The 19,244-nt window shown below is 30.9% G+C and overlaps 2 protein-coding genes across 2 annotated transcripts; one reads left to right on the forward strand and one right to left on the reverse strand.

The window, feature by feature from the left end:
• Positions 1-3,107: 3,107 nt before the first annotated feature.
• Positions 3,108-5,737, reverse strand: LOC125839745 (zinc finger CCCH domain-containing protein 18). The gene is made up of 7 exons (XM_049518739.1): positions 4,857-5,737; positions 4,605-4,772; positions 4,346-4,525; positions 3,706-3,779; positions 3,494-3,598; positions 3,276-3,402; positions 3,108-3,168 (listed from the first exon to the last, which is right to left on the reverse strand). The coding sequence occupies exons 1-7, from the start codon at positions 5,735-5,737 to the stop codon at positions 3,108-3,110; spliced, it is 1,596 nt and encodes a 531-aa protein (XP_049374696.1).
• Positions 5,738-17,714: 11,977 nt separating this feature from the next.
• Positions 17,715-19,244, forward strand: LOC125839747 (galactoside 2-alpha-L-fucosyltransferase-like). The gene has a single exon (XM_049518741.1). The coding sequence runs from the start codon at positions 17,715-17,717 to the stop codon at positions 19,242-19,244; it is 1,530 nt and encodes a 509-aa protein (XP_049374698.1).

A 19,244-nucleotide genomic window follows, 5' to 3' on the forward strand; every position in this document is an offset into this window, starting at 1 on the left:
AAGGTATATATATTGTAATACATGTTATACAATGTAGAAACATTATCTATAAAAATTATAAACATTACTCTCTTCATCCCTCTGTCTCAGTTTATATGACACATTTTCCTTTTTAATCACATTGCTAAAAATAGATTAAAAAAATCAAGGGTTAAAATCGAGGGTCAAAATTTGAAAAATAATAATTTAAAATTTGTTTTTAAAAAATACTTTCAATTTCAAATTTTTATTTTTCACCCCCCCTCCCCCCGCGCCAGCCCCACCCTCCCCAAAAAAAATTAAGTTTATTTTTAAAAAGTACTTTCAATTTCAATTCAAAAATTATTTTCTACTCTCTAGTAAAAATAACAGATATTTTCTCAAAAATATTTTTCATTCATAAATCAAACATTAAAAAAAAATCAAAAAATATTTTCTACTCACCAACCAAACATGAGAAAATAAGTAAAAAATCTACGTTCTTTCTAAGAAAATATTTTCCTTCATACCAAAACACACCCTTTGTCTCAATTTATGTGACACTCTTTCCTTTTTAATCACATGGTTAAAAATAGGTCAAAAATTAAGTGTCAAAATTGAGGGACGTCTTACACCAAAAAATGGTGGGTCAATTTTCTTAAATTAATAAATATCTTTTTTTTAAAAAAAAAAGTAGAAAGAAAATCGACTTTGATTTTAAAGATATATGTGTGTGTGTGTGTGTGTGTAACAACTTTGGAATCAAACCTAGGTATTTACTATTTATCATGATTGAAGACTATCTGCCATTAGATCACTCATGCTCTTAAATAAATTATGTTTGTTGTTTAAATTATATTCTTTAATAACAATTTTACACCTTAAAAACCAACATTCGTCAATTTTTATAAAAAATCATAGTGTACTTTCAGTTATATTTTTCAAAAATAAAAAAAAGAATCATAATTTTCACGTCCGTACGTCAATTTCTTTTTGAAAATATTTTTTGTATATATTTTTGCCAAAATAATTGACGGAAGTACGTCGGTTTTCTTAAAATAAAAAGTAGCAAGTCCAGTTTCTTTAACAAAAAAAAAATTGAAAATCATTGACAAACCGACGGAATCTTTCTGTTTTCCACATTTTTTTAGTGTTTGTCCAAAAAAAGACACATTTAATATAGGAATAATTTAACTTTAAATTGTTTAATTTTAGTTTGAATGAAGTAATTTATATGCACACAAATGTCTATAAATTACTTTATAATCTTTTATTCTTAAACGTCATGTTTATTCAAATACCTTCACATAATTGAGGTGTCATCATAGACATTTCCAATCCAAACTAATTAGATTATCAAATAATTAAATTTTATAAAATAAGTAAGTATTGTCTTAATTTTGAATGTTTTTAAAGAGTAACAATCATTACAAAATTAATGATTTTTTTAACCTATTTTATAATTTAAAATATTATGAAATATTATACTAGTAAAAAAATGATATTCTATTTGATGTGAGGTTTTAATTCTATTTTTAAATACTTCTACAATAATCTAGATAATTCGTGTAATAATTGATTTAATTAAAAAAGCTTTCTGAGATCTAAACATTTGTAGTGTTGTATGACATACAATAATTTATATATGCACATCGTGTCTTACAAAATATTACCAAAAAGTGTTATAGTGTCAACTAAAAAGAATTAATTATCAAATCATAATTAATTATTATACATTTTAAGAAGTTACGAGAATTAATATACAAAAGAAAAGCTATCAAATATGTAAGAATTCTATACTATAATATCCCTTTGCATTCATCTATAAATATATTTTTGCTATTATGAATTTCCTTCTAATAAACAATTATTATAAATATGCGGAGAAATATTTTATAAAGTATCAAATGAAATTTAGTTTTGAAAATTATATAAATTAATAGAATTGACTGGAATAGAATAAAACTATTTTGTGGCCAAGAAATGGAAGAGGAAAAAAAGTTTATAGCCATAGACATGAAACATCTGTGTCACATAAAAAGATTGAACAATAGAAGATATGTAGGTCCTAAAATCTATTATTAAATCCACATAAGGTCCACAAATAATAATCTAAAATAAATGTCTCAGTTCACCACCACCACTACTTTCCTCAAAGTCAATCACTATTAAACAGGTCTCAAATTACAATATACTATGTTTTTATCAAAAATATTTTTTTATCCCACAAAAAAATGTTATTATTGTTAAAATATTTTTAGTTGTATATTAGTGAGAAACCATAAAATATTAAGCACAAACTAGTCAGATTCCAACTAATTAATTTTAACATCAAAAATTACTTTTTTTTAAACCCAACTTGCTAATTTCCGCAAATCAAGGATCCAAAATACAATTTTTTTGATTGGATGTTCTGTCCAATTAAAATAAGCAAACGAGGAGAATGATTATTTATTTTGTTTAATAGCTTCTTAAGAAGGGAGGTTTTATAATGCTATTTAGCTGTCTGGTTGGCTCCATTCTTCCTGTTGCCAATCTATTACAACTCACTTACGATCATTGTCTCTTTTTCAAACTAGAATATTTAACTTATCACCATAATAAATGGCATAACTGATGTTCAAATCAAAATTCTTTTTATCCACCTAAGTCTAGCTGGTAGTGAAATACTGTGTGAATTAATCAAATTACATACAAATTGATTCAAACATCATCGATACAGAAAATTAAAAGATAACAAAATTATGTTAAAAATATATATATAAAGAGAGAATAGAAATGAAAACTATGTATAACTTTATTGTTAGCAACATTAACATTTCTGCTTAGTAAGCTGAGAGCTCATCTAACTCTGCTAGATCTGCACCTATCCATCAAACTTTAAAAGATACCATAATTACATTTTCTGATGTTTTTTCTATATCAATTTCTTATGCACCTAAGAGAAAAGAAAAATAATAATACCTTGTTGCACTTTCTGCTAGATCAGATGTATTTGCAGGTAGCTGAACAAATATATTAATTACTACTGTTTTTATGGAAAATATGAAGGAAGAGAAGTACTTTGTGTGTCGAACGTCCGAATCGCTATTCCAAAAAAGTCAGTCCTCTTTGTAATATTTGTGCTTCTGAACCTACCAAGTGACCGTTCAAATGCTATTCCTTGTTGGAGATGCAAAAGGGCTATCAGGAAGATTCAATCCTCGACCACTGTAAGATTCCGAAACATTGATTAAATAATGCAAATTAACATATTTTTCCAACACTGGCATGCTGTTATAACATGTTAAATTGTGATTATATAAAAAATGACTTACCTTTCTTGGTCATAGTGATTCGTCTTAACATGCCTAGTTTTGTTGTTGCTGGTGGAACCATTGTTCCATACATCTAGCACGTAAGAAAAACCCTCAGTCGATGGGAACTCTAGTTGTTCGCTATTCCCTATACAGGGAAAGTAGGAAAAGAAAACAATAATGTCAGTTGAAATGGAGGATAAATAAGAAAGATTTTTATATGGAACAAATTTAACAACCTTCTGAAGCGAGCTTCAAATCCTCTACTGAGTAGCCAACACGCATTTGATGATGTTGCAACTCCTGAAAACGTCTCTTCTCAAACTCAATTGCCCTCCTATGTACTAAAAACAGAAAATAATATGAATATTACTTCTATGACAAAAAATTATTAAAGAAAGGTATCATGCAGAAGGTAGATTTCCACAGTTTGAGGTGAAATGCATCTTACAAGATTGGTGCTCAGATTCTGCATTAGAGAAATGATTATAACAGGAAGCTTGATAAGCTTTCTCCGGGCATTTTCTGCAGATATAAGATAAGGATCATATCAAATGCAAATTCCGACAAAGTGATATCCCAAGTCTAAGAGCTTCTGCAAGTTGCAGTCCCTCAAGTGAATGAAAAGATCGATATTCTGATGATACAGACAATATTCTTTAAACATCACAATGTTCACAGATGAGGGAAATGTGTAAATATTAAGAATAGTACGAAATATGCTTGCTGAAAAATATGCCTACTGAGATGCAATAAACAAATCTAATAGACTTAATCGGAACTAAAATTGAGCCAATGATCCTCAAGTATCCTGAAAACAAAATCACTGCCATTTAACCAACAACCACAGATCTGAAACGCAAGTTCACATATAATTAATCAAGAGTATTCAAAGAGCAACCACTTCCAATATTTCAATAGGTTAAACTACAAAGACAAATGGCATTAGCAACACAATATCATTGCATACTCAGCACTCCACAACAAAGGTTAAGTAGGGTACTTCAGAAATGAAGATCTTTTAATATTAACTAACAAATATGCAAATAAGTGATTAGAAGCCTTCAAATAAAAGAAACCAGGGAATGTACCTATCTACAAACTTGGACTTTTCCCTGTAAGGTTTCACCAAAACACGTGCATCGCAGACTAAATGAGGATTCCCCCTTGACAAGATCTGCTTAACTGTCTCTGTGTAAGCAAAAGTTACAAATCCAAACATTCTCTTCTGTTGACAAGGAATCCTAACATCTTGGACTGGTCCAAAATGACTGCATAAACATGAAATAAGTTGTGAAGACGTTAAAAAGATGACTAATAATATGTGTCAATCCACATGGAGTGACGTACCTGAAATAGTTGGAAACATCTTGCTCGCTGAAGGTACTCTCAGCCGGAAAAGTCAGATAAATCTGGCGAGAATCAGCTACAATTGCTCCATGTTCATTTCTTTCTCCACTGCATTCCAAGTATTTGTGAATATCCTTAGCCAAAATAACGGCATGCTGTCCATGGGGCCTGTTGTAAATACAAACATTTATATCAAATACAGTTTGTGTCAAAGAACAAAATCCACAAATGAGAGAGCTATACAAGTTGCACCTGTCTATGACACGAATGCTGTTTCTTAGTCGGGCGAGGAGTTTAGTCAGGCTATATCCAGCTTTCCCGTGTCTCTGACTTTCTGTGAGATAACCCTCGGCCTGAAGTGTTCTGCCAAACATCTCATGATACAACATAGGCAACGAAGCAATAGAAACAGGGTCACCCTCTTTGGATTTGAGAAGCTGAGTGAGCTCCATCTCTAGTTTCTCTAGAGATCCAGGGGAGATAACTTGTTCATCAGTAACTACATCATTTAAATTTCCGTTGAAAACTTGGGAGAAGCTTTCCGGAGTTGGATATCCATGAACGTATCTACAGTTATTTCCATGCTTACAATACCCTTTGTTAAAGTAATGACAAATCTTAACAGGAATCTCAGGCAAGCTTGAAGATCTTCGACACGATCTTGGACCAAATGTACGTCCAACGAAATTGTGGTCTGAGTGATCATCCAAAGATAAGAACTGAAGTTGATTTTGGAGTTGATGTTCATCAGTCATAGTATCGGAGCAACCCACTGGCAAAAGATCCAAGTTATGAATTGGACGATTTTCAGCTGGTCCTTGATGCTCCCAGTACGGATTTCCAACTTGATGGTTCGTAAAGGGGCGAGGTGAAGCTGATGAGAATAGACCAAATTTCAAGGGAGGTGAAAGAGGACCAGAAATGGCTGGTTTGGGTGATAATCCAAGAGAATTCTTAGCTTTGTTAATAAGCGAATGGATCACATTGTCGGGACAAAACGCTAATCTAATCATGTCCTGCTCACCATGATCACGATAGAGGAGATAACCAATGATCTTACTCACATGTTCTGACTCTAGTTTCTGAATTCGATTATATACAATTTTCGTAGACTCGGAGAAATCCATGCTCATCTTCAACCTAACAAATAAACATGGATGTTGACTTAATCGAAAACCATTACTAATAAAACAATTCAAATTTTTATATTGCAGCATATACATCAAAGAACAAGACTTATCTAATTGAAATGGAATATACATACATTTCTCATGACTAAAAATAAAATAAATTCAATTAAAATGACAAAAAATATAGGGTCAAAATGACAAAAAATAACAAATAATCAAAATAAATCTTTAAAATGAGAGAAAATGAAGACAACAGTTGTAAGCTTTATCTAACACTACTGCTGATAACATAACAATAAGCAATCATCAATTTTACCAAAAAATATTTTAAAAAAATGAAAAGCTACTAGTAATTTCTAATTTTTTCTAATAAAATTGAAGATATCACCAAATTTTTTAACATAAAAAATTGTTTAAAAAAGAAATGATTATAACATTTGATATAGAAATTAACCTAAAACTAGAATTTAAGCAACAAATACAACATTGTTATTCTTTAAACAAAATGAAATTAAACAAATTTTGAACATAGAAATTGACTTCAGATTTTTGACATTTCTCTGAACGCAGAAACATCTCGTCTCTTTTCGTCATTGAAACAATATTAACAGTTTAAAACTTAAAATTACTCCACAAATTAAAAAAACAAGCAACATAAACCACCATTTTCAATCACCATTAAAAAAAAATACCTGATATCTAAGTAGAGTACAGTTCAACACTGAAAAAACAAACGAATAAAAAAAAAACAAAACCAATCCATACTCTCAATTCACAAAATTTCTTCCGGCTTGCTCTTGTCGTTCTTCTCACAACACTTTGCTTCAAATCAAAACCCAATTTTAAAAACCATTTAAGGAATTTTTAATTAGAGGTCTTTGATAGTGATAGAAACTTTTTTTGGATAATTTAAAACTTTATAAAACAAAAAGTTTGAAATGAGTCCATATACAGGCTGTATCTCTGTTGTTAGAGAAAAATGGGGGAATTTATTAGGAAATGCGCCTAGATTTTCTAATTTCAATTAGTAGAATGTTTATTAGCTAATGAAAATGACATGAATACCCTTATCCAGCTGTTCTTTCGGATATATCTATGTGGCCAAGTCTTACCCCATTTAAAAAAAAATATATATATATATTTGTAACTGAACACAGGTTGGCTTATATGGAAAAAAAAAACTTTTTTGTCTTTTGAGGAAATCTTGTGTGTAGCACTATATAACTTTATCTGATTGTATGAGCAATTCTGGTGACGCCACGTCGTACTACTCGACGTGTTCAGGAGAAAACATATGAGTTCACGGGAATTTACTATTATGTATGTTTTAAGAAATTTACTAAATATATAATTATGAATTCGATTATAACCTGATGTTATATTGAAGTTATTATATAAAATCATCAACTAATGAAATTTAATGTGTATTGTGAATTTTGCTTTGTATTTATTTACCATGAAATATGGTGAAGTTGTTGTTATTGTTATATAACAACATTAATAATTTCAGTGTAATTTCACGAATGTAATGTGAAAAAAGTTAAGAGTGTATATAGAATTACTATAGCTTTTGACTAAATAAACCAATGGATTAATCTTTTACTTTTTTTTTGTTGGTTAAAATATATGTTTGTTTTACTTGACTTGAATGGGGCCCTTAGTTCAAAAGTGTAATGTTTGTATGTGAAACAGAATGGTTTGTTGTTTTTGTGGGAGTATGATAAATGGCATGCATGCAATATATTTATTTATTTTCTTAATTAATATAATTATTTATTTTGCATGTGTGTCACTTGTCAAAAAATGTGACAGTATTTGGTTTGGGATACTTTGGCCAAAGTACAGATAGAAAAAAATCCCAACAGAAAGCCTACTCCACATATTCTAACTCAAAATCTACATGGCAATTTGTGGGGTATGTGGCAATTTGAAGGAATAAATAAAGAGAGTACGAATAAACTTTATTAATCCAAGGTTAAAAAGACTAAAATTTGGATATTTCCCTCTTAAGAATTTGAACACTAGAGTCATCAATTTATATTAGAGTTTCGAATATGAATAAATAAATAATGTAAAATATTGAACAATTGTATGGCATGCATGGATACAATTTTTGTATATTTTATTTTTAATTTTTTAATAAAAAGTAAGAGATTATAATTTTAATAATTTTCAGTATAAAAAAAAGTTATCAATGAAATATTTTTTTGTAATCGATAATAATGGCAAGAGAAGAGGCATCAATATGCAGTGGCGGAGCCAGGATTTTCAGTAAGGGGGTTCAAAATCTAAAAAAATAGACACACGAAGTAGCCGAAGGGGGTTCGACATCTACTATATATACCTAAAAAATTATTTTAACCATGTATAAATCATATAATTTTCCGCCGAAGGGGGGTCGGATGACCACCCTCATTGTAAGGTGGCTCCGCCACTGTCAATATGTAGTTAAATTTTGATGACTGATAAGTTGAGCAAAATGTGTGTAGATTTAGCCATTTAGGTGAGCCAAAATAGGAACTTACGAATCTAGATTTCAAGGATTTTTTTTATTGACTTCAATTTTACCCATATGTATTCTTTTTATCTTTTATTGTATTAGTTGTGTTCGAAGAATGATTTAGGAATTTCTGTTAAAATGATTCTTGATGTGAAAAATAATATGATTGAGATAATTTCTTATTATAAAGTGAAAATATTTATGCAAAAAAAATAATGAAATGACTTCTCAGGTGGAATTGGGAAAACAAATTAAGTAACATATTAATTGTGTATTTCCTATCTTTTTGTTTTTATTTAATCTTTTCATATTATTTGTCTATATTATACTAAATTGACCATGAGCACGGGCTCAAGATGCTTGTAACTAAGTAAACATATACTAGTGAATTATTTATCATTGTTATACTTTCAACTAATTATGATTTGCAGTTAGTGTTTAATTTGAATGATTACTAATTTCGCCAGACATACGAACCTAATTTGTATCAATGCCCTCTCTTGCCTATTTCTCTTTTATACAAATTAGTTATTCACTCTCATCAAACACTCTACTGTTTTTCTTAATTCACTCAACCACAATTAAATTTGAAATTTCAAAGATATTTTTTCTCCTCCTAAATCCTAATCCTAATCGTGCTTCCACAATTTTAGGTAACTTTTGACGGTTTTCAATTGTTATTTTTTTTAGATTTTTGTTTGTATATCAAGATGCAACAAATTAATTTGCAGGAGTTTAATTCAATAAATAGGAACAAAAAAGGAGAGGAACAAAAGAAAGATGGTTCAAGCGAGTTGCTGAACAAAAGGAAGATGGTTCAAACGATTTCGAAAAAAGTTAAGTAGTTATGTCATTCCTATCTTTTAGTTTTTATCCAATCTTTTCATATTATACTACTAGATTGGCAATGAGCACATGCCCAAGATGCTTGATTTAATAAGAAAAAATTATGTAACTAAGCAAATATTTATTTGTGAGTGACTTATCATTCTTATAGTTTCAACTAATTATGATTCGCAATTAGTGTTTAATCTGAATAGTTACTAATTTTGCAGTCTCATCAAACACCCCACTGATTTCTCTCCTTGATTCCCTTAACCACAATCAAATTGAAATTTCAAAGATATTCTTATCTCCTAATCATGCTTCCCCAAATTCAGTTAACTTCTGACGATTTACAATTATTATTATTTTTAGATTTTTGTTTGTATATCAAGATGAAATAAGTTTTACCAGATTTTAATTCAATAAGGAGGAACAAGCAAGTTGCTGAACAAAAGAAAGATTGTTCTAACAATACAAAAAAAATGGAAAGTAAAAAAATTGTATGTATCAATACTGAATCAAAAACATCTGAAGAAGAAACTGTTGAATTTGGGTCAATGGAACAAGATGATGGTGAAGACTTGAGGTATTTGTATAATATATTTTGTATAATTTTTTTAATTTATATTTCTATCAATACACTTCACATTATATTGTATACGATTCTATGCATTTAGTATATCAATGTTTATGTGACTTTTTTACTTTTTTATACCTTATTTGTATATTTAGCAACAATTATATACAATTACTTTATGCATCGGTTATGGATACATTAGATGTCTAGCATTTAGGATTTGTATAAATTTTTTTAAAGATTTTTCTATATGCATGTGAATGTAATTGTATACATTTGATTTGTGTATTTACGCAATTTTTAACTCACATGTGAATATTTGTAGTTCATATTAGTATATTGTCAGCAAGTATACATTCAAGTTATTATTGTATAACTTCAACATTTTTATATATATATATATATATATAGACACAATATCATATAGGCAATTCTCATTTGTATATTTGATGCAATTATAGTTGTTAATGATGTGTATATATGTTTGGTTTGTATATTTATTGAGTCATTTTTTGATATGTTTATTTAGGAAGTAAAATTTATCTTTTTTCATTTGATAAAAGTAATAGTTGGTAAGAAATCCTAATCAGATACAATAACCGTAATTTGTGGAATTGTTTTGCACTTTAATAACTGAAATTGCCGCCTTATTAATTAAGCTACGAATCCAACTTGTATATAATAAATAAATAAATTTCCAGCGAGATATACAAATAAAGTAAGGCATAACTGCTGAAATTATAGTTACGCTACGTAATTAGGCAAACTATAGTTAAGTAGGCTCATTATATTTCAATTCTACCAATTTATGAACTTTAAACTTATAATAATACAACTTAAACAATATTGTAAGTGCTAATCATGGACATGACATTTTTATATACAAATATGCAAAAAAGATATGCTTATATATCTTTGAATAATATTGATTGAATTACGTTGTTCCATCTTTCGTGGATCAAGATAGATAACATAGATGAAACCAAAATATTGATTTGTACCGAAGCTTAAATAGATAATAATAATAATAAGCAAGATCAAGTAATAGTCTATGTATAATATGTGCAGAATTGTTTTTTTTAATTACAAAAATGCATAAGACCACCTACGAATCAAACCTTATAGATATTTCAACCAGTACCAAAATATTTTGAGAGTTATTAATGTTCTTCATGTGTTCTTAAAGAAAAAGAAGCAAAAAATGTACACTTGATCCAAAAATTCCAATTAAAAAGTATTAAATCTTGTTTGGGGTGTAAAAAATGGTTTTGCAAAATCAGAGTTAAAAAAAAGGGATGAATGAGTTTTTTCTTTAACGGTAATGACATAGATGAGCCAAACTTTTAACGAATGACATAAATAAGCTTTTTCTAAAAGTTCGATGGCATATTTGAGTCTTTTCCATAATAAAAAAGACATGTAATTTACAATGTTAGATGACTACAAGCTTGTATTAGACTTAATAATTGCTTATTTGAATAAATGAGAGAACTTAAATGTAATCTTTTTGTAAGAAGGAAAAAATCGAGAAAGCATAATTTGCCCATTTAATCTAAGTGTCAAATATTAATGACTCAAGATTTATATGCAGAGGTAAAGTAACGAATAAATGAGTTATTATTCTTATTACTTACTCAAAAATTATATATTATACCAACCAAATCGATTTGAAAGGTTAGAAAACAAAACGAAAAAAAAAAAAAAAAAAAACTGCGTCGTATCAAATGAAAGTTCTGAAAATATTTCATTGACTAAAAAAATGGTTGGTACAACAAAATAACTTTCAAAAAGTGATAAAATATTATTATTTAGAATTTTAAGGGAGTAAATATTTTGTAATTTCTATACTATACTTTTCATTTTTTATAAGAAAAATATAGTGGGGGCCTAAAGAAATGAGTTTTAGATGCCGGACAATTTACATAAATAATATATTATATAACATTATTTACAAATTAGAGATAAGGGTCTGAAAAATATTCAAACTTTGGTCGAATTTACTGTTGTGATACTAAACTTTCATGAGGACCTATTACCTCCCTAGACTATTTAATGCCGTATTTTTTACCCCCTAAACTATTTAATAGTGTATTTTAAAGGTATATATGTGTCCACGTGGACACATTACTATTTATAATTTTGCACTATTTTTTATGTCCACGTGGACAAATATATATGTTTAAAATACGGTATTAAATAGTCTAGGGAGGTAATAGGTCCTCATGAAAATTTAGTAGCGCAACAGCAAATCCGACCAAAGTTAGGATATTTTTCAGACCCTTATCCCTGCAAATTATAACATATCACTCTTACATAGATTAGCTTTATCGTTCTTACTACAAATAGCATCAACAAACATCACCACTATCACTGCTAGTTCCCCTCTTTCTGCATAACTATAAGGGGTCATTTGGTGTGAAAGATAACTTCAAATAGTCTTGTGATTAAATTATAGTGTTTTTTAATTTGTTATTTGGTTGGCAAGTTTGGAATAATTTATTTTGAGATTAATAATTAGTACCGAGATAAATTATCCCTTTTCTTGGGTGCTATAGTAATCCCGGAATAAAATGACTAAATGACAAAAATATCCATTTAAACACCTTTTATACATTACTTTTCACATTCATGAAGGGTATTTTCGTAAACATATATGTTGTTCTTAAGATTTATTATTTTGAATACAACAAATCAAACACTCAATAAAAATAATCTTAGCATAACTTATCCCGTCATAATTAATCTCATCATAATTTATCTCATCATAACTTGAATTCAAACCAAACGACTCCTTAGGGTTTGTTTGGTTGGGAACAAGTTATCTCATGATTAATTATCTCAGGATTAATTATCCTGAGATAGTTACCCTGAGATAACTTATCCCACCATGTATATGGCCAGTGGAGGAGCCAGAAATTTCACGAAGAGGGTCCAAAAATTAAACAACAAAACTTATCCCACCATGTATATATATGGCCATGGCGGAGCTAGAAATTTCATGAAGAGGGTCCAAAAATTAAACAACAAAAGCTCTTTTTAAAAGGGGAAAAAAATTGTTGCAAGTGAGATTTGAACACGCAAGCACAACTCATTAAAGATGTCTAAACACACATTCATGACATCTTAAACCACTAGGCTATAATAACTTATTATGTCTAGGGTGTCCAAAATATGTTATTTAATCACTTCATATAACATTTTACTTGTATATGCAATATTTTTTTTTCCGAGGAAGGGTGTAATTGGACACCCTTCCATACATATGTCTACGCCCCTGTATATGGCATAACTTATCCCATCACTATGGTATAAATGGTGGGATAAATTATCTCAAACATGGCAACCAACAAGACACTAAATTTTTATCTCAGAACTATTTATTTTTATTCCTCACACCAAACGACCCCTAAGAACTGGCATGGCTTATATATATATATAGGTAAATTGGCCACCAACTGATAGTATTATTTTTAATAAATAACATTCAAAATATATTATATAATACATTAAAAATAATAATATTAACGTATCTTAAAAAGAAATGACCAATATACAACATTTTTAACATATCTTAAAAATAATAATTCTAATTATATTAAAATAATATTTGAAATTTAGATATACTACATTTTTAGTATCGCTAATAAGAGAAAAAAATATACAGTAATTGTAATACATTTTGAATAAAATATTTTCCTATATATAAGATTATATATATGTTTCTATGCACATGGAGAATATATAAGTAAAACATTTTTAATACAAATATATTATAAGTATTATATGTGATTCAAATATTTCGGTACTATTTAAACTAATTTACATTGTTAGAAATGTATTATATTTGTTCTGGAATAGTAACTATCAAATTTATAGTAATGTATAATATCGAATTGTATTATAACTATCGTTTACATTTATACAATTTTAATACAGAATTTTCAGAGCTTCCTTCTTTTTCGGAAAATCACCACCACCAAATCACCGATTGTTTGTATTTAATACAGTTTTGATACAATTTTTCAACACTTCACCTAATATATAACTAAAACATTTTTAATACAAATATATTATAAGTATTATATGTGAATTTCAAACATACCGGTACTATTTAAATTAGTTTACATTGTTATAAATATATTATATTTGTTCTGTAATAATAACTATCGAATTTATAATAATGTATAGTATTGAATTTAAATTGTACTATAATGTCACGATCCAATCCACCGGGCCGTGCGGGCACCCACTCTAACACCTAAGTAGGAGAACCCTCATATCCCAATAGTTAAAACATGCAGAAAATTTAAGAGAAACCGAGATAAATATAATAATATGATTTTTATAAATAATTTCTTTAGACACACCTTTAGTTAAAACTTGTAAAGTAAATTAACAACTCACATGGATCTAGTCTAAACAGGTACAAGAGCTACTAAGAGTACAACTGGACAAATAAATATAAGACACAGCTCACACCATGCAGAAGGAAGAATATAAGTTGTTGGAGATTTTCTTCGTCTTCACCTAATGAAACGTCACCAATCCTGCATCCAGACTATGTTAAAAGACATAGCAAGAGTAGTATCAGTACAAAACACGCATACTGGTAGGCATCATCGGTCAACCCGACGCCCACCACATAACATAAGAAACCAACTAGTAAGATCATGAAATAAACCACTCGCTTCTCCACCTTTACCCTCTCTTGAAATACCTCCAATATACACTAGTATTCTGCCTATACTGTCATCCTTCTCAATCAACCCGCCTACCAGATACTTGATCATAGTCTAATCATTCTAACACAGAGAAATCCCCCAAATACAACCACCAACATTTCAACTAACCGTTCATGTCAACTTTCTCGTCACATTACCCAGCGATAGTCACATAATACATTACATCAAGCTCTCTTAACACTAAACCCAATCTCTTTTCCCCAAGGTGAAATCCACCTAAGCATATTTCATTACACACGCTACCTCTACTCATCGCCATTACAACACACGAACAACCCTTACTATCTATTACTAGCCTCTTGAACACTTTGCCCTTCCACTATACCCAACAGGTTCACTCATTACGACGAACAATAAAAAATTACCCATCATAGACGTGCCCACTAAATGCAACATAAGCAAGTCAAAACAACACTATACTCGCATACACATATCAAACATATACAATATCATCAATATTTACGAACAACGAACAACTTCACATTTTATATCATATCATTGGCCCTCTCATGGGACCCAAACCCAAACAATTAGTTATGCCAGAATGTGGCAACCGATCCAAGTTAGTTATGCCGGAACGTGGCAACCGATTCCATAGTTATGCTAGAACGTGGCAACCGATCCAATAGTTATGCCGAGACGTGACAACCAATCCATTCAACACACTACAATCACAATCACAATCACAAGTACATTCTCAATAATCATACAATCAAGAAGTGATTCATGGCATATAGTTATTCATCTATCTCATAGACAACAAGTGTGATCAACAATGCAACATTCATATACAAACATTAATTTGACCATAATTAGCCCTAGTCATCATCTAAGGCTTCTTTCTAGGGTTTAGTCACAATTCATCATAAATCCTCAATTCAATCACTCTAATTTATGATCTAGCATGCATTCATAAATCTAGTTTCATTCATGATTTCATAGTCTTATTCTTGAACCAATTGTATCCATGATAACAATTCTAGAGTCCCTAACAATTCATCGATCTCTCTTCTCAAGGTATAAATCCTCATACTTTGATTTCTAGGGATTACTCATGGAATTTACTTGGTGCACGAAAGTCTACACACAACCCTACCATTGATTTCCATATATTACGTAGTAAGCACAAATTTATAACTATTCAATTCATAAAAGCTAGTATACCTGGGCGCCAAGCAGTTGCACAGAGTTCTTGACCTCGATTCCGATTTTCCGGGCTTCGTGACGGTGAATTCGGCCGAAAATCCGCAATCCATCGACATCTTCACACTAGAAATCTCTCTCTCTCCCTTCTTTCCCAGCTTGCAGCAGCCTTTTGGGGTTTTCTAGGGTGTTTTACGACTAAATTAGGTATTTTAGGAAGGTGGAGAAAATAGGAATTCTCGTAATTTACGTTCTGCCTCACCTATCCCGTTGTGGCACCAGTTTACCCCGATGTGGCGTCGCCGCCCTAGTGGCATCTGGCCCGCTATGGCGGGACAAGGGCCCAGATTTTTTCCGGATCTTTGTTTCTCCTAAATAACGACGGTTCGGGTCGTTACATATAACTATCGTTTATATTTATACAATCTCAATACAACTTTAATACAAATTTTCAGAGCCTCACCTCTTCTTTTTCATAATCACCACCATCAAACCATCTATTGTTTATATTTAATACAGTTTTGATACAATTTTGCAGAACTTCACCTAATATATATTTATACAATTTTAATATAGATTTATATCAAATGATTGTTAAAGCTAAAATTATGTCATATATGGTAATGAAAATAAAGTAGCATTTAAAAGCGTAATTAATCAAATAAAATATATTATTTATGTAAAAAATAAAATATAGTAATTAATCACATAAAATATATTAAATGAATGAAGCAGGACATCGGAGAATATTTCTTGTCGTCCCATAGCTGCGGCAACAAACTTTTTTCCAACCGTTATTATTTTTTCAGTGTAATTGCACACAGAGCAGAAGGCTATTCTCATTGATTTAAATACAAATACTGTATATTGTGCATGAGTGCGTAATATAAGCTTTGATCGATTTAGTATTGTTAATAAATTAATTACTCCGATCCATTTGATGAACGTAAAATGAAGAGATTGAAGAGAAGCTGGAGTGATCAGCGACAGGCGGTGTCGTCTTTGGATAGACCTGTTTCAATGTCGAAGTGGAGTTTGAATCCTGTCAAACTTATCGTTTTTTTTATCGTTGGTTTTATGGTATTCACAGCAACCTCTGTTATACTCAAAGACTTTCCCTCTCATACTCGTCTCAGGCTTTTGACTGAACCTACACTCTTTCACGTTAAAATATCTCCAAATGGTACTTGATTTTCACTTTTGTTTATCATCTTTTAATTTTATTATTTAGTCCTAACTAGAATACATACAACACACACATTGCTGCAAAATCCATTTGCTATGTCATGTGTCAGATTGGGGTATCTAAGTGACTTTCTATTAAGAGTATCAGACTCTTACAAGAGTTTGATACCACTTGCTATATCATATGACAAATTGGGGTGTATCTAAGTTTAGTTAGTCATGTAAATGAGTGTTTTTAAGCCCGGCAATAATACTTCAGAAATGAAACTAATAATTTGCATCAAGTTCAGAGGTGTTTTCAGTATTTCTCTACATATATATATATATATACACTGTCAACAAATACTAGTGTGTATAGACTTGAATTCATGGATTGTGCACGACTCCAATGTTGATGGTGTAGAGTTTTACTAGTGCCCATAAGAAGTTTTGGTTTTGGAACTGAAAAGCAGGAATGGAACTAAACAAAAGAAATTCACACAAATGGAATGAAGTATTACTAGTAATAAGTATCTGAAGCGGATTATAAGCTGAGCGGTCACCTTACTAGGTTGAATGTTAGTAATCCAAAATATTTAGGTGTTTTTTGGTTGTCATTTCCTTAATATTATTTGTCACAGTGTTATCTTAATTATATTGTTGCAAATTGCCTATTGTTGCTTGGTGTATAACTAATTTATTGAAGTGAAAGCCCAAGTACATTCTCTGTTTATCCCTATGTCCTTATGTTGGGGATGAAAATGGATACAAAGTAATGGCTTTGGGTCTGAGATATTTATTTTGTGCTTTGCTCATTTGCCAAGTATATCGATCTGTGAGGAAAGTTAAAAAGACGCTATTTGTTTTTGAAGATTAAATCAGTAGAATAAAGCTAAAGCTAAGTAGCAAGGTTTGCTGCAGAAGAATCAGTTTCATCTCAGTAATTTTGTTGAACTCTATAGTGTTTGATTGTAGATCTGACACTTTGAAAAATGTTTGTTTTACCTGATTTTGTGCTATTTGGACTGCATGGCTTCCCTAAAATATGATCAACTTTTTCTTCTATTTGATTTACTTCTTTTTTTCGCTTTTCCAGCCACTGAAGATGTTAGTCATCTGTCAATCACCGTGCAGAAAGATAAACTACTTGGTGGCCTTCTTCCTTCTGGATTTGATGAAAGATCTTGTCTAAGTAGACACGAGTCAGTCTTATATCATAAAGAACTACGCCAGAAGCCTTCTTCTTATCTCATCTCAAAGTTACGAAACTATGAGGCTCTTCATAAGCAATGTGGACCTCATACAGTATTATACAATACAAGTGTTGAACTTATCAAGTCTGGACAATACAGAGATTCTTCAGATTGCAATTACTTGGTTTGGATTTCGTATAGTGGTTTAGGAAATAGGATGCTAACCTTAGCTTCTGCTTTCCTTTATGCTCTGCTTACAAATCGAGTCCTACTAGTTGATCCCGGAGTTAATATGCCTGATCTGTTTTGTGAACCTTTTCCCGGGGTTTCCTGGTTGCTTCCACCAGATTTTCCTATAATCGACCTGTTTAGTACGTTTAATCAGGAATCTCCTCATTGCTATGGTTATATGGTGAAACATGATATCATAGGTAATTCAACTGGTTCAATACTACCTCCCTTCATCTACCTTCATTTAGCTCATGACTATGATGATCAAGATAAATTATTTTTCTGTGACCAGGACCAAAGTATTCTACACAAAATCCCTTGGCTAGTCATGAGAACAGATAACTATTTTGTGCCTTATCTATTTTTGATGCCAGAGTTCAAGCAAGAGCTAAGTAATCTTTTTCCGGAAAAAGAAACCATTTTCCACTTTCTGAGTAGATACCTGTTCCATCCCACTAATTCTGTATGGGGGCTTGTTATGAGGTACTATCAAGCTTATTTAGACCAAGCAGACGAAAAACTAGGCATTCAAATTAGAGTATTTGATACAGGTGTTGGTCCTTTTAAGTATGTAGTGGATCAGATTACCTCTTGTTTGATGAATGAGAATCTGCTTCCACAAATTAATCGGGAGGAGCCTATACTCAATCCATCCGGGAAGCAGAAAACCATAGCCGTCCTGATCACTTCTCTAAGTATTGGATACTTTGAAGAGTTCCGAAACATGTACTGGGAGCATCCCACCGTGACAGGAGAGATCGTTGGCGTTTATCAGCCGAGTCAGGAGGAACATCAACAAACTGAGAAGCTCTGGCATGAAAGAAAGGCGTTGGCAGAAATGTATCTACTGAGTTTAACAGACAAATTGGTTACAAGTGCATGGTCGACTTTTGGATATGTAGCTCATGGTCTTGGAGGTTTGAAGCCCTGGATCCTATACAAGCCTGAGAACAGGACAGCCCATAATCCACCTTGCGTTCAAGCTGTATCACTGGAGCCATGTTTCCATGCCCCACCTTACTATGATTGTAAAAAGAAAGCGGGAACTGACACGAGCAAAATTGTTCCTCATGTGAGGCACTGTGAGGATGTGAGCTGGGGTTTAAAGCTATTTGACCAAAATGGTGAATTATAA

The sequence above is a fragment of the Solanum verrucosum genome, unplaced genomic scaffold (genome assembly GCF_900185275.1).
Source record: "Solanum verrucosum unplaced genomic scaffold, falcon-dt-bn FXZP01000175.1, whole genome shotgun sequence".
Lineage (NCBI taxonomy): Eukaryota > Viridiplantae > Streptophyta > Magnoliopsida > Solanales > Solanaceae > Solanum > Solanum verrucosum.